Source organism: Haliaeetus leucocephalus, unplaced genomic scaffold (genome assembly GCF_000737465.1).
Source record: "Haliaeetus leucocephalus isolate CR32 unplaced genomic scaffold, Haliaeetus_leucocephalus-4.0 Scaffold373, whole genome shotgun sequence".
Lineage (NCBI taxonomy): Eukaryota > Metazoa > Chordata > Aves > Accipitriformes > Accipitridae > Haliaeetus > Haliaeetus leucocephalus.
In genome coordinates this window covers 1,257,575-1,280,679 of record NW_010972809.1, presented here as the reverse complement: position 1 = coordinate 1,280,679, position 23,105 = coordinate 1,257,575, and the positions used below count along the sequence as shown (strand labels likewise).

Genomic DNA, 23,105 nt, shown 5'->3' with positions numbered 1-23,105 from the left:
TATATTTCCTTTATGGCCTGCCAGTGTCTTGCTATGAGATCAGTAAGGACCCTGCCCAACTGCAGAGACTGGAGCTGCACCTAACTGTCACCCCAGAGCAGGGGGACTCCTGGGTTTGCTCCTCCTTGCTGCTCCAAGGGTGGCAGGGACCGCTTAGTGTTTCTTTGCCAAAAGCAAGAAACCAGAAATTCAGGGACGTAATAATACAGCAGACCCATCCGCCTCTCGCTTCCCAAGCTGCTGTCTGCAGAGCGAGGTGTGAAGCGCAGAAGAATCGCAATGGAACTGCTCACAACACCCCAACACTCCGCAGTGCCCGGCAGAGTTTTCCCTGCTGACTTGAACAGCTCTGGCATATCGCTTTCACAGCTCCTTGGATGCAAGCTCTCAGTCCCAAATTGGTTTCATCGACAGCTCTGAGTTCGGTTTGCAGCCATGTTCCCATGACTATTACTAATGCAGGGAGAAGCTGAATTTTCCATCTTTCCATGGATCTGGAGGAATTCGGCAGCGCGGCTCTCGCACAATAGCGTGACTGTCCTTTTCAGAGGACAGGAAGAGCTTATCGGCCGTTTCAGCAGGCACTTTCGTAATGCCCTGGGCCATGCCACCAGGAGTTAACTGCGAAAGGATAAAGTGTCTGCTGTTCTGCTGCCTGGATTTGCAATGTGAATAATAGATGCCTCACCCTCCAGTATGCTATGCATGCTTTTCCAGAACCTCCTCATTTGTAAGATATTTCCACAGCCTCTATGGCTTAGTCTTGTCACAAATACAAGTTCAGTTTATCTCTTTGATAATGGACTTTTAATGCCAGAAAAAATGGAGGCAACAATTTAACATTGGATCTCACAAAAATAAGTTTCTGAGCAAGCAATTCTTTATCCCAAAGGCTTTCCCATCCCACACATGCCAGTCTTGGCTGTCTTCCCTCGATCTGTCAGTTTTATTCTCAGCAATTTAATCACAGCCTCACAATGAGTTTCCCTTGCTCTTTCCATCCCATCTCAATGACGCTCTTCTCAGTTTCAGGTGTATACATTGCTGGCTGGGCTTTCAGGATCTGCCCTACACACAAAGTCTTGTAAAACCAGCAAAAACCATTCAGTCTCTCAATTTTTGGCCTGGCCTAGAAGGACTGACTGCTCACATAAAGATGGGAAAGATGACTTGAAAAGGAAGAAGGTAAAATACAAAAAGATTACTTTGGCCACCGGTCTAGCTGGCTCCCAATATAAGAAATTTGCTTCTCTCTGTAATGACCCCTCTTCCTTCTTTTCCTTGCAGAGATTCTTGGGTCCTTCCCACTTGTCCTTTGTTCCCCACCTTCCCCATGGTTCTCCAATCCTTTCTCCCGACTGCTCAAAGCTAAAATGCGTACAGGATCACAAAGTGCCTTAGAGGCAAAGCCTAACTTCAGCCCCGCAACAAGCACTACAGCTTTCAAATACAGATGCGTATGCTAAAGATGTCCCTAAAGGAAGAGAGAGGTCTGTTTGCACTGTAATGTTCTTGTAAAGCCTGAGCCAGCGTGACCAATTTTAACCTCCCAACTGCAAACTATGAATAAAGCATAAAAATCAAGGTTTAGAGGAGGCAAACTTTTTTTTCCTAAGAATTCCTGTAAAAATTATTTTGGTACAAAGTTTTAAGTAAGAAGAAATTGTTACATTGACTTTACTGGCAAGAAGCTGAAAAGCAGATTTGGTTCCAGAGGCAGGGGATGTCAGACAAGCTAGAAGAAATTTTATGCACGTTTTTCAAAACTTTTGACATCTCCCCACTTCAGCAGAGTCCACTGCCTACAGGAACATGTGTACATCTCCCACGGGAACTAGAGGTCTAGGGACTAATTTCACACCCCAATGTTTCAGACCTCCTCCCCCATTTATAAACTTATTTGTTACCTACAAAAATAAATGATGTAGTCAGACTTACCTAACGTCCATGCAAAGTAATACTTTGGTTTTGCTGCCTGTGTTACAACATACAGGTAACCAAGTCTTGACAAGAAGGGTGTTTTATCAAGAAATTCATTATCAATAATATATGCCATGGGAAAGTTCTTGGTAAGTGTCAAGAATAAAATGAGAGATACTAGTGTGATACACAGCTTGTACATCACTGCTCCCTAAAAAGCACAAATAACAATGAAACATTCATTAGAAACATTTGCTTAAGGGGAAAAAAAAAAAGGCAGTACTCATGACATAGAAAAACAATGTGCCTCAAGAACCAATAAAGTTAGCAGTGACAAAGTTGATAATTAATTTAGAAGAGGTAACAAAGAAAAGGCCACAGTCAAAGCTTTGGTCTAATTTGTTTTACTGAACTACCTATAGATAGGTAAAAAGGATAATTAGAAGTCAAAATTGGTGATGAACTTCACAAGAGACTCCTACATCAGTTAGTGAAGGTCCTCAAATGTGAAAGGAAACAAACTAAAAACAAACCCTACAATGTAGAGGAGAAATCTTTCCTACATGGACTATCATCTGCTGGAACTAAAGACTAGATTCCTCCTAGAAGCCAAACCCACCAGTATTCAGAACAATTGTAGGTCTTATTGCCCAGCTACCATCCAGAGGTCTTGCTAAAAATCACATGTCCAAAAAAGCACACGTCTTATACAGCATGCATGCCTTCCCATGATATAAGGTATCTGCTACGCCACACTGTTTTTTACTACCACTCCCTAGCTTTCTATATACTAATATTATTGACAGTCATGTCAGTAGGTAGAAGCTCAATTTCAAACCTACATCATGAGTAGACTTTCCTTGATACAGTCATAATTAAAAAGGTAAATCTGGCACCTGGGTACCATGTAAAAAATGACTCATGTTCTCAAAAGACTAATAAAAGTGCAATATACTATTGAAACAACAATGCATTTTTTGATCCCAAGTACTCTTTTTATATCTTCTTCATATTCAGGAATAAAATAATGTGCAATTATCATTAAATGGTTACTATGCAAATTTTAGTATTCTCTGCTGACTTGCATCTAACACAATACGGGCCTTATTCTGACCTCAGTCAGACTAATGTAAGTCAGAAGTAACACCACTGAAGTCAGTAGAAACACAGCCATGTGCAATGGGAATCAAGTATGTATAAGCATATAATTTCAGAGGAGAAATTCTGCACACACTCAAAGCTACACATTCAGTGTCACCTTAAGGTAAAAGAGAGGAATCTGGTTCTCATGCTATGTTATCCTGCCTTACAAGAAGTTCATTTTATAAGAAGGTCTTAGGTAATATTAAAAAAAAATAAATTGTTAATTGTATGTGAAGAATGACCTCCAAGTCATCTTAAAGTGTGAGATTCTCTTGCAAAGCACCTGGGCAAGCTACAGTTTCTGATTACCTGTGATTCATGTACTTGTACCATCTCCTGCACTATGGGTGAGATTTGACTTTTTTTTTTTCTGACATTTCCTCTTCTGCTTGGAGCTGAACTGCAACTTGTCATTGTCAGAACCTGCAGACCGTTCCCATCACTGCACAAAGGACATCCATTAACCAATGACCCATTTTGCAAGCCAAACGCATTGCATTTGGGGAATTGAAGAGGAAGACACTAGCCCCTTCACCCCGACCCTGTGATAAAAACAGCAGCCACTTCACAGAAAAAAAACACTGTAAAGTTTACTGGGAAGATAATCCAAAAATGGTTTTTCTTCTTAGTTATTAATTATGAGAATCATCTACAAAGCTGTACTCTCCTGGCCTTTGCAATAAATCTTTGTCATTTTAAAACTTACAGTTGGAGAAGGATCAGGAAGTCTGTCATAACCCTTCTGCTTCCAGTTCACTTCTAATAGTTTCATGTGCACATGCCTCCCTTCAATGAAGGCTATATAATCCTTGTAGTTGCTGCAAGGCCCAGCTATGATGCTCATAAAATTGAGGAGATAGCTTAAATACTCCAGTAAAGAAGGTCTTGTCCTGTGAAAATCATCCACGTGTGACAAAAGAGAAGAAAACCAAAACAAGGTAAAATCCAGCAAAGGCTTTCACGAATGCTTTTTGTTGTAGTGTCTGCCTCAGTCCCCAGCTCTCTCCTGCCACTGTCCCCCCAGCTGAAAGCTCACTAGATCTGTTTTGGAGATGATGAAGCACAGCTTCTCTTATATCCTGGTGATGTCTGGCAGATGGCAGACAGAACAAGGGTAATGTGGAAGTGCTTAAGCTACAGGTGAATGAATGCTACTGATTTGAAAAGTTGTAATCTTATTACTAGAAACATTTTAGTTAGAAACAGTCATAAATTTACATGCCCACTCCAAATTGACTTGCACATTTTGAACAGGCCAGCACTACCGGGAGTGACAAACTGGTAATAGTTTTTGGACATCTGTCCAGTATGTCAGGGACCAGTAACGGCTGGCAGACCACAAGCTGAGTAACACTGGTCTCACCAGGCTGTGCAATGCAGTACCTTGCCTTGTTATGCAAACCACAGGGCAGGGAGCATTTAAGACCAGGACTCTCAGGCTTGAGAGAAGCTCTCACCCACCCTTCAGTTCAGCTTTTTGAAAAATGGGAAGAGTGATGCGAGACATAGAGGAAGAGAATGAAGAGGGACTCTGTCCTACTGTGCAAATAAAGGAAGTAATTGCCTGTATTGCATCACAAACAGGAAAAGGAACTAATGGGAAAAAACACATAAATCAAAAGACAGCTGAAGATGAAAGTCAAAGAAAGTCCATCGTGTTCGTTATTTCCATTTTGCAAGTGCATATCCCCCACAAGTTCCTTGCAGGGTTTTGCATTAGATGTAAAATGAAGAAGATCCACTGTCCCTGCCACAAGTCAGTAGGATGGAAAAGAAAGGTGCATAGGCCTCTCACTGCTAGTGTAATTTGTTTTGTTGGGCTTGGGTTTTTTATGTGGCAGAAAACACCAACATCTAAATTCTGCGCTGGGATACACAGTGCTCTCCACAAATGTGCTAACAGTCACTGTCCAAGTAAATGAGGAGTACCCAGATGAGAACAGAAACTAGGGCACAGTGTTTCAAGACTTTGCTGTCCAAGACACAGATGGACATGCATAAACCAAAACCCACTTAAAATTCTTTCAGACCAAAACATAAATTTCTAGCAGAAAAACTAAGCAACAGTTAAACATTTGCTGTTGCCTACTTTTATTCTGAAGTGGAATTAGTTTGAATAAACAGTTAGCTTAGCCAGGATTTTCTGCATCCACCCTGCTGGTTATTGTAGATGTTAGTGCCCGAATGTTATGTTCTCTGGTGAAACCATTTCACAGAAACATGCGGCAAACAATTTGGGGTAAGGCTCATCTTTCTGTTTTGCAGAATCGAGTCCATGATTTGGGCTTCTGAGCTCTACAGTAAGATTAAAAATAAAGTCATTAGTTTCAACTTAGATTCTGCACATGGGTGGGTGGGGAGACATGAGCAATGCACGAAGGAATGTGCAGAGGATGAGTGAGAAACAAAAACAGACCAAGAACAGGAGGGAAGACAAAAGGCTGTATTACCAAAGGGGATTTAAAACTCTTCAGTTATGACTTGTGTGCCACCGACACTTGAGCTATTGGCATGTACTTTTCTATTATGAGCTCATCTACTGTACAAGAAAAAAAAAAGAAAAAAAAAAAAGCCTGTTTGGTGAGAATTTGACTAGAATTAATCATATGGTCACAAGGGCCCACTCCAGTTAAACGTTATGCTGTGAGCTTTAAAAATAGACACAAGGCTATGGGTCACAGCAAATGTTACACGAGTCTCCCTACAGGATTTTTGCTTTTCAAGAAATCCCTCCCTTCTTACTTTTAGAAGCTTATAGGCAGATTTTCTGATGGTTGAATCTTCTGCCTTGGAAATGAAGGAAATAATTTCCTTGGCCTTAAACAAATACTTCATGGTGAAATGTAGCTATGGTTCTAAGACTAAGTCTGTAACACTAATTCTTCAAAAAAAAAAAAAAAAAATTCACCTGATCCTGCACTTGTATTGAAAGATAAAATAGAAAAAATAAAAGGCACTCAAACATATGATCAACATGCTATCTCCCTCTAAAGAATGAGAAGACTAGTCATGTAACATGAAAGGCTAGGAGTATTAACATTACTGAGGGAGATAGGAAAAATAAAATTTCAGCCTCCAAAAATTATGGTAAAGAAAAGCAGTACTTGAAGTGTCAGAGTCAAACCAAAATGGATTTTTACTATGCAGTGGTTTGCTGACAGAGGAGGAGCATTCCACTTGGAAAAACAACATATCACAGAGAGGATGAAGACAACAGCCAAAAAGTCCATATAGTACAGTCTTAGCCTGAATGTAAAAGAGTTGTGATTCAGCAAAAACTAGTTTTGTTGCACGTGGAGTATGTACCTAAGTCAATGAGATGTTGCCAAGTACTTCGGTGCTTTACTGACCAGCACAGGGTGATAAAGGCCAAAGTCCTGGATTGAAGAAATAAGGAAGACAGCAAAGAAGCTATATTTGTGTAAGGAGGGCACTGACAGCAGCATTACAAAACCAAAACTGCTCAAGCCAATAGAAAAAGCAGGTAGGACTTTTGGCTTATCACAGACTGGGAAGAAGCAGGGAACATTTTCGTGGCTGGGCCACTAAGTTGGTCCTGACATTGCCAAGGGGAAAAAAACCCAACCAAACAAAAAACCCAAACCCAAACCCTAAACTTCTTTGGATGAAATTAAACACAAATCACTAGGGGAATTAAATTCTTACTTTACAGCAAGCCGATTTTGCTCAGCAGTGAGTTCCTCAGCTTGTCGTCCTATTCCTACAGAGAAAAAAGTCACATTAGATCTTCCCAAAAGCCAAACAGCTATCCCCAAAGCCTTAGGTTTGCATCCCACAGATAGCTTTCTAAAGCCATAAGCTTCAAGATTTCTTTGTCACAGGTGGCTGTAATACAGCTCAATTCCTAACTTTTAGGTCAAGTATATTCATGTTCTACACCACCTCTTTACCCAGTTCCTCACCTCCTTCCCCCTTTCTCACCCTTGCTACACTGTGAGGAAGAGCAGCCGTAGTATTCCCACACACCCAACACAACTCGCAATGCCACCAACGGGCAGCGACCCCCACCAGCCTCTACTAACAGTCCTGGGCTGGAAAAACCTCTGTTCCCAGAAGCTACTAGCTCATTTAAGCACAAGCCTCCCGCTGGCTCCTCGGTGAGAAATGGAGCATTTCACAGCAGGAGGAGTGGGCAGTGGAAGAGAAACGGGCTCCTGGGGAACAGAAGCTCCACTGGTGTGAACAAGCAGCCTGGCTGCCTGCTGCTGGAGCAAGCCTAAACACACACATCGGTAATAGTCTGGAATTATACAAGGACCAGACTGGAAGGGCGACCTCCTGTTGGGTGCACAGGACCTTTGGGGCCAGAGGTAGTGCACAGACTCGCCGTTCCAGGAAAACTATGGAGAAATCTTGTACGGTGGCCAGTGCGTAAACAGATGTTGCTCATAGCAAATAGCTCAAAACCTTCACTCCGAAGCTGTAGCTGCGCATCCTGTAAGGAATCCCACTGGCTTCAGCGGAACAGTTCACCGTGGGATGAGTCACAGCACTGGATGCTGACCATGCATATATACGGCTTCACAAAATCAGGGGCTTGGCATCAATTAACACTACTGTTCTAAACGGACTGGCCATAATCACCAACACACGCACACAAGACCCATTTCCTAAAAAGACTGCTGATAAGCTGCTCATTTCTCTCTCCACTATTTCAGTTTGTAAATACTGGGAGGGCACGAGTTCCAGGGAGACAATTAAGCACTTAATTACTTAAAGGGCTGGGTATTTTGTTTGTCTGTTTCCATTTATGGGCAGCTGCATTAAATTTTTACAAATAGAAATTTGTCACTGATGCTTGAACTGCAAGCTGCCTCCATTTGATCAACTGCCCCGTATATGGATGTTTACAATGTAATGAGCCTTTTCCACCACCATTAATCTGCAGGATTTCTGGTTTGCTTAAAACGCTCCTGCCTCTGCTGTTACCTTTTCCTTTCTGTCTATTTACCTTCAAAACAGTAGGTGTGCATCTAGGCTGCACACCACTGTGGCACGCAGTGATACCTGAGCTGGCTAGCTTAAATAACAGAAGCAGAGAAGCCTCAGCAACATGAATGTCAACGACAAGGATAATTAGCCAAGCTTCAAGCTGCACCCATTATAGCCAGCTAAAAGCATTAGGCCCACTTGTGTAAACTTGGCTTGCAAACAATGCCAGACCCTGCAGTCTGTGGTGTGGCCATCACCTAAATCCTAGATCATAACTCTATAGCAGGCTACTTATTTAGTCACCTACAGCTTATAACGCAGCGGGCCTTGGACCATCAGAAATTCACACTGCAACATCAGTAGACATGAGCAATAACAGTACTGATGACAATTGACATTTCTAGCCTTTGCACTGTACTGGACACAGGCATTTTACCAGGAAATAATAGTGCTCTTTGTCACAGCTTGCAACTATGCTTCTCCCTGCGCTGGGAAAATGCTATTGAATTCCATCTCTCAAATCATGGAGTATATTACCACCAAATATCTCAGTGATAGCATATTTTTGTTACATTAACATTAAAGACTGAACCTATGTATCAAAACACAACTCTTGATATTTAAGAATCAAGAACAGCTTCAGAGAGCTTAATGGAGATGCACTGTAGCAGCTAAACAGCAGATACTGGTACTAGCTAAAATCCAAATTGGGCCCCAAGGAAGTAGAGCACCCGAAGGGGAAACCAGTTGTCTTCATTACTGCAAAGACAGTTTGATCCTAGAGAACTGATTAAAACTTGAAGTTTCTCATTTTCTTCCTCAAAGCATTTTTCTTCTTCATTTGGAGCAACTCACTGAACTACATTTACCTACTCCGTAACCCAACTGTAGAATGTGCTGGAATAAAAAGGCTGTCTTCAGGACATGGGAAAAGATTCCTTTTCTTACCATCATGTAACTGGCATGCAAGTGTTGTGATCTTCTGTGTAATTATCATCAGCGGACTGCAACAAAGACAGAAACAACAGTTACATGTCTTGTAATACAAATTATTCCCAACTTTCTTACTGAAATGTCTTTATCCCTTTAAAAGGCATAACCGTGGAACTGTGGAAAACATCCAATTAAAACTGAAGGAGGAACTCAGGCATAAGACAATTGTCTGAGTTCAAAACAACCCCACAGTAACTTGCACTGGAATTTTTAATTGCTAAGTGCGCACAAAGCCTTATTTTATGTCTCCCCATCCTGCAGCAGCGCAAATTGTAATTCAGAAGAAATTGCACCACTAGGAAATACCAGCTTCTGCAGTCCACTGGGCTTCCTTTCAGGCAAAGACCAAATTCAAGCCCCATACGATGCAACGCTCTAATACAGCAATGCTGTTGTAACATAACTCTGGCTCTTCTTACTGTTACTCTCCTATTGTCTGTCTCCTCAGTGCCCTAAAAAAATGTCAACTCTGCAAATACACATGCTTATTTCCCCACATGAATAGCCCTATCAATTAGGACTGCGTGCAAATACCAAAATAGCTATCAGCACAGCAGTTTCCCACTTGCTTCTCAGCCGTGCAACTGCCTTCTGGACAGCCTGTCCAAGATGTACCATCCAGCTGGGAGCGGTTGGGCATGTGGGGTCTGGAGTCTCCCAAAAACATGAGCTAGCTGTACCCAAGCCGTGCGTACAGGCTACAACCACCCAGCAGCTTTGGGGCCAACCAAACAAACAGCGTAGGAATAGCCACTACGTTCAGTAGGGGCTACTTATACTTCCAGTAGCCAGCTTTACTCAGCACTGTAGGCAAATGTGAGCTGCTGCAGCTAAGGAAAAAAGGCAAAACTCAGCTTGGTGGCATCAGGAGCTAGTCCCCAGGAGGGTAAAGGACACAGCCAGGAGCGTTCAGAGGTACGCAAGAAGAAAGATGGAGGGAAAACCATGGGGAGAACTAATCAGTCCCTCATAGGCTGGAGGACTAATTGCGGTCCGTACACAGCTTCTAAGGGCTGTGGAACCCTAAACACAAAACCCGGCGCCGAACACCTGCAATCTGGAAGGACCCATGGCAGGTGAAGGGACAAGGGACAAGCACCTGCTAATAACGCTGCCTCTCCCCATCCTCTCTGCCACTGGGGACACCAGCACAGGGTGCCCACATCTCACACCGCCTACGAAACCTTCACGACCGCAATAGCCAGGGCGTTGTAAAGGGTGATAAGGATATGTCGTTATTTTAAAAGCATTAATTACGATGATTATATGTAAAAACAGTTCCACAGAAGAGATTTGTCTTTGCTGAGGATTAATACAATTGTTTCTCGATTTGGTGATGAATTATCAACATAAACTGTACAGAGGTTTCTGCTTGAACACAAACGTCTTCAACATGGAAATAAAAACCTGAGTTTGTGTACATGCTGTTTACAGAGTTTGACCGGTATATGGAACTTTTTAAAGAGATGTAGATGATTACTCCATTTTAAATATTGTAATATATTTTCTGGAATTCAATGAAAGAAATAAAGCTGAAGGCTATTTTTTTAGTTTGACCACTGTATTTTCTCCACCCATTTGTCAAGGTAAGAAAAAAAAAAAAGCATAAGTTATGTTCAGTGGTACCTCTACCTAAAATTACAGTCAAATACTCATGTTCTGCAGAGTTTTTCAAGAGATTCTGAATCATCCTCGACTAAACTGACCTACTGGTTGCAATCAAATGTAAATTCAATGGCTAAGATAAACTATTTGCAATCTGATTATCCCACTATGATAAATCAAACTGATTTTCAAGATAATTCATATGCTGAGCATGGTAAACACAAGAATACTGGAAAAAGAGATTCTTTCATCACAAGTGGTCTTTTTTTTTTTTAAATACTAAATATGGCTGATCTTTTTCAAGAGTCTACATGTAATTCTGCGTGGGTAGAGTAATTTGCATTTTCTACTCAAAAACAGAGAACATGCAGTATCAGCCAATTTCTTAATCAGAAACAATTTTCATCATTCCAGCAGTCTCTACTTGAAACGTCAGTAAAAAAGCTTGCAGATAAAATCCAGAACAAGCTTAAATATACACAGATCTGGAATACAATTGTAACACAAGGTTTTGCACAGCAGCTCCCCTTGGGTCACCTAGACCCCTGATTGCAGCTAAGGGATGGACGAATTCAGCAATGACTTTTCAACCTTCCAGGCAGCTCCAATATTGTGAAATAGTCATTCTAATTTTTATTCCAATTCATCTTTCAAGAAAAGTTATTTATAAGCTATTTTCACCATTATCTTCAACATCCTATTTCTCAAAGTACATTTTCCCATTCAGACAAAATTTAGCTTTGCTTTCAAAGATACACAAATCCCAATCCTTTAAGCATACGAAAAAGCTGATTTTTTTTTTTTAATCCTTAAGAGAGACAGAGGCTGTCAGTGAACCAGCAGTTCTACTGCGACAAACGCAGATTTTTCTTTTGTCAGTGCTTGACCTTTTAGCTTTATGGATGAACGCTAACACTTGTTTCAAATTGGTTCAATTTGTTGCATGTGTTTCTTACAGTAAGAATTTTATGCCAATATCGAAGTGGGTAACTTTAAACCCCAGGCTCAGAGCCAAAACTGTACGCCTTTAAGTGCCTAAATTTAGACACTTGTCTTAGAAAATTGGGCCCCCCCCACTGTAAGCCAGAGAGAACCAAAATGCAAACAATCCTGATGTGCTGATTAACTGAGGGAAGCAGAAGTGCAGCCTGCACTACGGTCGTACAACATATAAACACAGAAGAGAGAGTGATTCTCTCCATCTATATTAGGAATCCATCGCCTCATTGACAGCACGTTGTAACCAGGCAGAACAAGTCAGCCTCTCCTGTGCTTTAATCAGAAAAGATGGACGGTCTGCCTCCCTCAAATCCCAGCTCCAGAGGAGACAAGCGAGCACAGAAGTGATGCTGCTGGCACCGTGGGCGGGAGGGAGACCCACAAAGGGCATCTGAGATACCTTCGGTTCTCTCTCCTGCCATCATCGTATTGCATATCGACCTACCTCTTCTATACCCTACTTGGGAAGGTGGAAGCCTGCTGTATAGTGGCAACGGGATGACCCCCTCTAAATCTTTCACAAGATCAGTATCAGACATCATTAAATGCTTCGCGCAAAGGGTAAGCAAGGTTTCAGGTGAACAGGGAGCATCTTCCACACATCTACCATTCCCTCACTGACTTGATCTCACTGGGGGATGAAGCCTTCGCTGTAGGAAAGGGCAGAGCACAACAAAACTACAGCAGTACTGGACCTATCCCTTCTTTTGGCATCCCTTTGGGGTGCGGAGGTCCCCCACCTTCTGTACACCCACACCCATCTCCACTCCTCCCTGGGGACTCACCCAATCTCGCCTCATTACACACACACAGAGCAAGTCTAAGACTGTTTTTGTTTCTTCAGAATGAAAAATAGTCCTTTCCCTCATATTTGCAGAGCAATGCATGAGGATGCAAGTCTTGAAACAACATTAAAAATTAGACAAGAAAAATACATTTAATTTAGGGGGAAAAATAGTATCATCATTTCCTAAAAACACATGTGAGTTTTGATTATTAAAACTTGGCAATACCAGAGTATTGAATTGTCATTTCTATTCAACCTTTCAGACAAGCTCTAATTTTAAACAGTAAAAACATTGAGTAAGTTGATAAAATATAGCATCATATCACATAGTCAACTGTTTCCAACATAATAATGTTTTAAACCTTAGATTCTACTGGAAAAAGTCAGTAGTGTTACAAACAAGAGGGGGAGTTAACAAAACTGTAAAACTTCTAATAACCTTTCTCCCAAATTTTTAGACACGCAGAGGTTATTGGAGTGGGCCATATTATTAGGTTGAATTTAAAAAGAAAATCTACCTACTATACTTGCATTTACAGATGAAGCATGAAGACCTACCCGTAGGGAGGAAGCATTTGAAATAAAACACATATAAGAAGACTAAATGTATTGAACACGATCATTTTTGAACAGCTTCCAGTCACTTTGCAGCCACATGCAGAATGGTGATTCCACATCCTCTCCTCTTCACCTGTCCTACCAAGCACTACAGTTAAAAACTAGCACAGAAACACAGAATTTGATTTAACTGTGGTGTGACTTCCCCCCCCCGCAATGTTTTATATATTGGCCAAGAGTTTAATCTCAGGTTGTAGCTGCATTGTACCTCCTACACACAAACCATAGTGGCCAACTTTTAATTAAAAAAAAAAAAAAAAAATTCAAGAAGTTGTCCCAGGAAGTCAGTATAAAATAGGAAATTTTAACAAATAATAAAAAAACCCAAACTGTCTTTACCTTACATTAGATGCCTTGAAAAATAACACAAGACAAAGATGCAACACTTTACAGAGAATGCTCAATAGATGGATTTACCCTTCTAATTAAACTTTCTAAATGAAAACTTACCAGTTAATGTCATTTTTAAAGATGGCTCGCCCCGACATAAAAAATTTGCCCAGAAGCAGAAGCCAGTGGAACTAAAGATGTCCACATCAGTTGTAGCCTGCTGTGGGGATCCTCCCCATATCACAGGCTGACTTCTGCACTGAACAAGCGTCGGTGCTTACAAGAGAAAAGACATTTTCCAAGCAGAGTCTGCCTGACCTTAGGTAATCCCATGGAGGAGTCTGGCACACGCTCACTAGAAATAGTTTCCACTGACCTGATTTCACTAAGAGAGGAGGTGGAGTCAAAAGGCTCATTGCAGACAAGACTCGAAAGTGGCAAACATTTATTTCAGGTTTATCTCTTTAGCCCTGAAGCCACGATGAGAAGTTCACACAGTCACACTCTGCTACGACCTTAACTGCTGCCGAGGGCATCGCCAAGCCAGGGCCACCACCGGCAGTGGGCTCTCGCTTCTGCTTTCGACAGCAAAATGAAGAAGTGCTGAAGCACACAGAGGAAAAAATACTTCACTGAACACACTCATGCCTCCACAGCAACTTCCAATTTGCTTCATGTGGTTTTTTTAGTGAAAGCTCCCCAAAAGCGTTTCTTACGCTTTCATGGTAGAAGCATTTCACTTAAGAGAGTATTGACTTCTGGAGAAGTGTCTGGGGATGTACTAGATGCGTGGAGCTCTCTAGTAGCGACTGCCTGCTTGAATTTTGGCTCATTTCCACACCGCAGCTCTTGCAGGACTTCTGTGTAAGCAACGGCAAGCGATCTCAGTGCAATTTCAAGCGGACAAACACCCAGCGGAGCAGCCAAGCAGCCAGCGGGCACGGAAAAACTGCCTGCCCTCCCTCACCCTGCACCTGCGCTGCTGTACTGCCTCTGGGGACGCGCTGCCGACCAAAGTTACCCAGAGCTGCTGGAACACACACTGCCGACAACGTCTTGCACTTCATGATAAAATAAAAATAAAAATAACCGACTGAACTCGCAGGACCAGTTAGTGTTTCTGCATTGGGTTTTCACATGGTAACAGAATACATCCATGCTTGTTTCCATCAGCAAATGTATTTCCTCTGTAAAGACCGGCTGTTGTACCTTTGTTCCTTTCTTTTGTGGTTGATGCTAAGCCACTGAGAGGGGGAAAACCAGCAAAAAAGCACTAACCTCCCAACAAAAATTCACTGCCTGAAGTGACACTTGTTACTAAAGTCTCTGCTTATATGGCTTTTTGAGAGGCCTCTTTCAATAACCATCCCTTCCTAAGTGGTTTGCTGAGAATGCTGCTGCTATTCTGCATTTGGGATAAAGCAAACAGAGAAAGATGTCCATTCCTTCTGGAGAGCGATGTCCACCAAAACACTCATGTACAAGGCAGAGATTTGACATCTGTAGGGAGGGAAGCTGCTTGAGTCTCCCTGATAATTCAGCTCTGGTCTCTCTAAGACCAACAGAAGACTGAAAGCAATGCCAGTGTGTGTAGTGATTTTCACAAACTGAGTTTCTTTTCTGCAAGGAATGGCACCAAGAAACTCACATATGCACAATCATTCCCTGACATTCACCAAATGAGCTGCAATATTAGGAAATTTTGCTCAGGCACTGCAAGAATTCAAGGAGGACACCAAAAACATCTATGGTCTTAATCAAGCAAAGGATTAAAGTAGACACAACTTAATACAGATGAGGAGCGACTCTGAATTCTGTCCAGATGATCATATGCATATGGCATTTGTTTATCTAGCTTGCTTGATTGAAACCATATCTATTACTAGTTTCCAAAAATCCCAATCAAGATCCCCTGATTTATTTTAAACTAATTTCTCCCTAAAGCCATAATATTACTATACTTGGTCTGAGCCTGTGATACAAAGGAAAAAAAAACCAACCCCAAACTGTATGTTAGTATTACCATTTTTATAAAGTTGTATAGAAACCAGGCAACTTACCAGCATAATCCTCTTAGCATAAAGAAGAAGAAATGAGAGAGAAAAAGAGAAAGAAAGAGTTAGGATTTAGTTTTCCTAGGTACAATGTATAAATGCCATGGCAAACCAAGCAAAATAAAATATGCATGTTTCTCTCAAAGACTGACTTGAATTAAGGGGGGAGCACAGCATCCAGTTATTTTACAATTAGTGTTCAAAAATGAATAGTTTTCTTTGAGAAAGTAGTCAAAAGAAAACTCCTAAACTATGTCACCACATTTTTGTGAAATAATATAAATGAAAGGACTTTGATAAAATATATATATAAATTTTTTAAAACGTAATTAAAGTGTAGCACACTGGAACTGGTTTTCATTAAAACATGGCACTTTTAAAAAAAAAAAAAAAAAGGAGTTTTCATCCAAGTACTATGCAATACATGAAAAACTCTTAAATCAAGAAATTGCTGCAAGCAGCTTAAGTAGTTTTGACTGTGGGAGCCAGTGACCAAACCTACCTTTTGCATGATTTAGAAGAATTAACTATTCACCAGTAAGGAACAAGTTTCCTTACTACTTAACCTTGAAGTGATGAGTCACAGTTTGATTTTCCAGATTACTTAAGACATGACTCAAAAGTTACCTTGTCTGCTCCATCTCTACCTGCATTTTACAAGCTGCGTTCTCAAAATGGGGGGACTCCAAACAAACAGCACAACCATTACTAAAGAACCAAAAAAAATAATATTTGCAAGCACACATCAAAAGGGTTATGCACGCAAGCTGTTAAGTGCACAAAGCAGGTCAAGAGAGCGAACGAGGTATGTCAGCTTTCAGCACCAACACTGGGAAATGCTCATTTAACATCTGGCTGGTCACTTTGGGGAGCTGACATTGGAAAGCTGATGGCACTAGAACTGCCACGCAATAGATGTGGAACCATCAAACGTGGGAGAACAAGCAAGAGGAGGGTCAGTTGCTGCTCATATATGGTAAAACTGTGGTAGGGGGTGTATTTTGTCTCTCTGGGTCATCACATCTGTTTAGGTATGTGCATAAAGCCTCAGTGGGCACATATTATTTACAGCTGAGGAAAACAGGTTTTAAGACAGATTTATGAAGCTGACCTGGGTTTCAGCACTTTGGATTGCAAGTTTTTATTAATACCACTACAACATTTTTATTTATTCTTAGTTTTTAAAATATACCATGAAGATGTAGTTCATATCCAAACTACATTTTCCAGTTGTTTACTACTTCACAGTTTTATGTTTGACTGAAGTTTAGGAATTCGTTTATATCTTGAAACATCAGGACAAAAATCAAACAACAAAGTTCAAGTATTATTCTTGCAGTACCATTATCATCCTCAAGCTCATCATTAGGTAAGAGCAGCTCCTTTTTCATCAAGAGAGAAGAAAATGCTACATAGTCTATAATTTAACCAACTACCATTCCTCTTCTTCTACCCCCAGTCTCAGCTGGATCTTTATTACATGTCTTCAGAGAGAGACAGCTAACACACCTCACAGTGCATTTCTGAATGCACTATTCAGAAAAACATGCTCTCTCGCATTTCTCTTTCATACACACACAGAGCTATAGCATTCCAATCCCATTTATAGGCTTCTTGGTACGTCATGCTCTTTCAGGACATGCTTTTTTTTGTGTATTAAAAGAACCGCAGAAAAAATTATAGAACTAAATTTCTCTAAATATAAGAGTTCCCTTTTCTACCCCCTCCTCTAATTAAAAAAACCCTCAAAAGTCTCAGAGGAACTTCCCCTCCCACCCCCTGAAATTTAATTAAATGCTTAAACCCACCACCTCACACAGAGACACATGCACACAGACAGCAAAAACCTTCGGTTTCCTACTCTATGACTGTAAGACGACAGAGGCTTGGAAGAGGCATCTACAACTCACTGTGCTGGTTTACAGAAATTTTTCATAGTATGTTACTAATGACTCCGCATTCAGACATTCAGTTAAACAAGTGGAATACAGATTAGCACATTGTTTTTAAATCATGCAAAAGCATGCCTTCCTCTCATAAACAAAATATATAGGGTGAGCTGTTCGTATTTTCGCAAAGCATCCTCTACTGCTTCAGTGAAATCAGAGACTACAGTATATATGAAAAACACTGTTCCACAGAAATGCATGGCATATAAAAAGTTGTGCTATTTAAACAGCAACCACAATCTGCTGAGAGAACCCGTAAGACCGGCGCCGACAGCGAAAGCTGATCTCGTGTCTCTCTGCGCCAGTTACCCACCCACCTACCCACCCACGTCCCAGCTCCCCCAGGCACTCAGCCCCTGCCCAAGCCCTCCCCTCCCACCCGCTGGGGTGCCTGGGGTGGGAAACACCTTCCCATTTGGGGCATCAAGGTAAATCAGAAAGCGGGAAAGGACGACCTGGAGCTGATGGCTGTGCCTAGTAAGGTGGGAGGAGAGCAGCCCACCCCACCTCTGGGCACAGACCACCAGGGACCAGAGCACCAGCCATGCCACTTGCCAGGGCTGCTCGAGGTGGAAGTCTAGCTAACCAAGCTCTACCTTCCTAACTAGATAGTGCCTAGCAAGAAGACTGCAGAAACAATGAGTCAATGCAAAAATCACATAGTGTTTATTCCTTCCTAAAAAAAAAAGTCTTAGAAAAAGCTTAAGGGAAACAAAATTGCAGGCACTCCCGAGATAACATAAAAATTATTCTTAAAATGTACTAAATTTAAATAATACTAATTGACACAGGACCCAGCTTGCAGACTCACTCACCCGGAAAAATCTGTAGTGAGAATACCATAATGAAATATGTATATTCGGCTTATGTGGCACAACGTGAGGTATCCCATAGCTACGACAAAGGAGTACCTAAAAACATAACATACAGAACACAGTTACCAACACAAGTACCAACAAGAACTAGAATCACTCAAATTGGGTTTGGGCTTGCTTAGGACTGGAGTTTGATTTTCGCAAATTAAGTTGTTAACAAGTCTGAAGATATGTTACAAGATCTGGCAGAAATTTTCAAAGAGGTTTTGTGTACCCAGCTGAAACATTACAGAGGTGTCTCCTCACGAGGGGGGTGGGAAAAAAGAAAAGAAGAAATAGGATCACTTCAAGTTGGGCATTTCAATTTCAGTGTTCCCACCCTCACATATTAATTTGAAATTGCTGTCTGACTCAAGTATTTGAAACCAGATGATACTGTAAGTGCGTCACTGAAGTTATCCATTGCCTTTTTTTATCTGTAAATGTTCTTTATTTACATGTACAGCTCTTCCTCAGATCTACCAGAAACTAAAACATTTCAAGTTTGAGATATTTCCTCTCTTCTGACTTTGTGTAAAGGCAGATATTGACACATAGCCTAATCTTTTCAGCTCTAAACGCTGAAAGATGCCCCTTTCCAGAAGAAGCATTCCTTAAGCAGAGCTTGACAACTTCACTCAGTTTTTCAAGATGATCACAAAATTGTGTTAGGCAGGACGATAGCATGACTCTTTCTATCTGAAGAGTTGAACGGTCTGAGGGCTGGAGGCATTGCAGTATCTAGGTGGGGCAGATGCAGCCTTTCCTACAACTAACTTTGCCCTGTATTTACCCAAGCAAGAAAGAGGATACTGGGGAGGTAAGAAGCAGATGGATATTTGGAAATAAGACTGACAAATGAAGCAAACTAGACAGTGCAACAGAGAGCTGGGACACCAGAATGGAAGGCTTGCATCACATGGACAGGCCAAGACCAAGTCTACTGCTGTCCTCCACATCAGGAGAAAATAGTCACGTGGAGGAGAAGATGCAAAACTCTACAGAGGAACAAGACTGCAGCTTTAAAAGAAATGAGTTTTTCCTCCCTGGGGACTAACAAACTGCAGTGTGAGTGACAGTGATGGATGGCAAGGCAACCTGCAGGTCATATGGCCCACAGCAAACAGCTGGATGAAAGGCAGACTGAGGGACATGACAGCTTCTTCAGGAAATTCAGAGCAGAATTTATCTTATTTTATCTGGGTCAGGCATCCAGTCCAGGCTCAGAGAGGCTCTTGGGCTCCCTCTCATCAACAGAAAATGGAAAGCATCCCTCCAAAGGCAAGTCATCCAGCTCAGACATGTAACAGTAATAGATCATAGAATGGTTTGGGTTGGAAGGGACCTTAAAGAACATCTAGTTCTTTAAGTTCCAACCCCAGTGCCATAGGCAGGGACACCTTCCACTAGACCAGGTTGCTGAAAGCCCCATCCAACCTGGCCTTGAACATTTCCAGGGATGGGGCATCCACAGCATCTCTGGGCAACCTGTTCCAGCGCCTCATCACCTTCAGAGTAAAGAATTTCCTTACATCTAACCTAAATCTACCCTCTTCCAGTTTAAAGCCATTACCCCTTGTCCTGTCACTACATGCCCTTCTAAAAAGTCCCTCTCCACTTTCTTGTAGGCCCCCTTTAGGTACTGGAAGGCTGCAATAAGGTCCCCCCAGAGCCTTCTCTTCTCCAGGCTGAACAACCCCAACTCTCTCAGCCTGTATTCATAGGAGAGGTGCTCCAGCCCTCTGATCATTTTTGTGGCCCTCCTCTGGACCCGCTCCAACAGGTCCATGACCTTCTGATGTTGGGGGTCCCAGAGCTGAACGCAATACCCCAAGTGGGGTCTCACCAGAGAGGAGCAGAGGGGCAGATTCCCCTCCCTCAACCTGCTGGTTATGCCTTTTTTGATGCAGCCCAGGATGCCGTTGGTGTTCTGGGCTGTGAGCGCACATTGCCAGCTCATGTTGAGCTTCTCGTCAACCAACACCCCCAAGTCCTTCTCCTCAGGGCTGCTCTCAATCCACTCATCGCCCAGCCTGTATCTGTGTTTGGGATTGCCCCGATCCATGTGCAGGACCTCGCACTTGGCCTTGTTGAACAGGTGGGATGAAGTATCTAAAATAGGCCTCAACACTTAAATAATTGTAAAGCACCTAGATTGAAAGGGGGACAAGCAGGGGCAGCTGCTGCAGCTGGGAGCATTTCTGATGCTGGATTAAATTTGTCCTTTTATAGGCCTTGAAGGCTGGAAGCCTCACCAGAGAGCAAACTAGCAGAAAATAACCAGGGGAAGGAGCGTGCAGGTTAAACTATGTAGTTTCTTTACTCCATTTGTTCACTTCCACTTGTGTTTTGGGTGGAAAAAACCCCAAGTTTTGCACCCCCGCTATGAAGGATCCAGTGCTCTTACAGGCCCTCTGAATGTACAGGTCTAGCCCTTAAACTGGCATTTTTCAAGCTTATTCTCAAGCAGCTTGAATACACTGTTATTTTGCCAAAATTAATAATATGGATGTACTTTGAGTCACACTGCTATGGGTAGTGGAATACAGTAGAAAAGTCCTAACCCAACCCTCCCAGCCTTCCTAAGGTTTTTCAGCACATTGGACTGCTATTTCGCATTGACTCAAATCAACGCACGGCTATCTCGCAGCAGTGGGCGACATTATATTAACCGGCTTAATTTGTGCTGCAGTGTACAGCTATTTTTTTCCATTGTGACTAATTGGCTGAACAGTAAGAGTGAGGGGGTTTCCAGTTGAAACTGTGCCCATTTCCCTACCACCACCACCTCCACTTCTCTAGGAAGACATAAGTGTATTGGATGATTCCCTCTGTAGACTTGGTTCCTCTGATCCACAATGAATAACTCCTGCATTTCCCCCAAGTGATGGGCAGGGACAATGACCAGGAGACAAGTAATACACATTCTTAGCACCTTTTCCTTCTGGTCTCTGGATGGCATTTCTTTCATTAACATTGTCCAATTACTTTTTTTTTTTTTTTAATTATTCATTACCTCTGGACTTCTGGGCTTTGCACTCAGTGAGGGGGTGGAAAAAAGCTCCTTGATTAATATCTGTCTTGCTGGTGCAAAATGCTAGTGACTGCTATAGACAAGCCTGTCATGGTTCACATTTCTAAACAATCCTAGACAAATCATAAGTAATGGTTGCCATTTGGATATTAGAGAGGGGTTGCCTCAGGAAGAGACAAAGAAGAAGCAGAGATGATTATCTGAGCATTAGACCGTCAGACAGCCCTGGCCCTGAAGACAAACAAATAAAGGGTTTCTGTTGCCCAGCCCAGCCGATGGGGATGCGAGCATTCAGCAGCAGCGATGGAAACAGCCGCATAGAGACAGAAATCACGTGTAACACGCCTAAATCAAACCACAGTATTAACCATATGCTGTTAGAGAAGCCAGCACAAAAGTGGGAAGAATGGCCAGCTCATCCTTCTAGCCTGCTATAAAGTAGCAGTTTTACAAATAAGAATTCCTAATTATGATCAATAAGAAAAAAAACAAGTCCACCTACACAATTTTAAAAACTCCCACGTGCTGACCTCTAACAGAGAGTATGTTACCCACATGAGCAGGCTCAGTGACCGAGCAGAAAAGTTCTTCCATATGAACTTTCTCTTACTCAGTGAAAGAAGCAGATGTAACTACCACGTAGTTTCCATTTTCATATGAAAGTGCTTTTTGTCTTTTGGCCAGGAAGGTACTCATTTGATAAAGCACCTTTAGGAGTCTTAGATATCTTCCTTCCTCCGAGACATTTGTATAGGGAAAAGAAAGATCCCATGGTCAAAAATGTCTCATGATGATGCTGCAAGCTTCTGCTTCAAAGCAGTGACATTTCTGGTACTTTCTACTTTTTTAAGCTCAAAGCCTAGTACCAAATGCAAGACTTAATTTTGTAGATCACTAAGTTAAGCTGCCACAGTGACCTTATTTGAACTGCCTAACTCAAGAATAAGTGGAAAATACCTAAAGGCCAAACAGCAAGGGGGAAAACACATTAAAAAGGATTGTCAAAGGCAATCCTCAAAGACACCAGACCAAGGAGAATATGACTTCATTATGCTTAGGAAACCAGAGGTTTGGGCAAAAGTTTTTAAGCCCGCAAAAGCTGCCTTTCGAGGCCAGCAATTTCATAGGGAAATGCAATATATCAATGCAAAAACCACAAATTGAGATTACAGCTGCTTCTGTAACTGAATGAACAAAGCTCCTGCAAGTAACTGGGAAAGAAAGGCAGGAAAGAAGTGAAGGTGGTCCTAAAAAACCCTCATGCTTCTCCATGAAAGGGGAGAAGTTGTCAGAGGGGCAGCTCCAGTCTTGCAACCACATAAGCTCACCTGTGGATGTTGGGAATACTCGCCATATTCATAATGCCATAGTTCATCATCACCAGGACAAAAAGATGAATGGAATACCTTGAAGACAACAAAGTGAGTATTTAGATAATTTCTATGTGACCTGGAGGGGCTGGCAGTTCAGAGCAAGGGAATAATTTTCCATGCAAATGAAATAAATGTGATGTCATATCAGGGTATCAGTAAACATGGATTATCACAATGACATCCTTATAGCCTGATCATCCAACATAGATTAATACTTATTGACAAGATATCGTCAATGTGTTTGTTTCATTCAGAGAAAGAGCAGCTTAGCTCAAAGTGCACATTCAAACTACACACATCTTTTCCAAAAGAGGTATCTTCACAGCAGACTGGTGTGGCTTTAACTTCCAGAACAAACATCACAGATTAAATACTTCACTTACAAATACTTTCATGGCTCATTTTATTTTGAGGGTTTGGCATGGTTATGCTGGTTAGGTTTTTTAGGTTTGGGGCTTTTTTTGGGGGGGGGGGGGGGGGGGGGGGAAAAAAA

At 41.9% G+C, this 23,105-nt stretch overlaps 1 protein-coding gene across 1 annotated transcript in view; it reads right to left on the bottom strand.

Moving 5' to 3' along the window:
* MBOAT1 (membrane bound O-acyltransferase domain containing 1) overlaps positions 1-23,105 on the bottom strand; it is a 57,630-nt gene that overhangs the window by 10,262 nt on the left and 24,263 nt on the right. Inside the window, exons 3-8 of the mRNA XM_010573157.1 lie at positions 22,568-22,645; positions 18,167-18,262; positions 8,965-9,020; positions 6,730-6,784; positions 3,770-3,953; positions 1,939-2,131 (exon numbers count right to left, since the gene is read on the bottom strand). Coding sequence (XP_010571459.1) covers positions 1,939-2,131; positions 3,770-3,953; positions 6,730-6,784; positions 8,965-9,020; positions 18,167-18,262; positions 22,568-22,645 — 662 coding nt within the window. The remainder of the gene's footprint in view (positions 1-1,938; positions 2,132-3,769; positions 3,954-6,729; positions 6,785-8,964; positions 9,021-18,166; positions 18,263-22,567; positions 22,646-23,105) is intronic.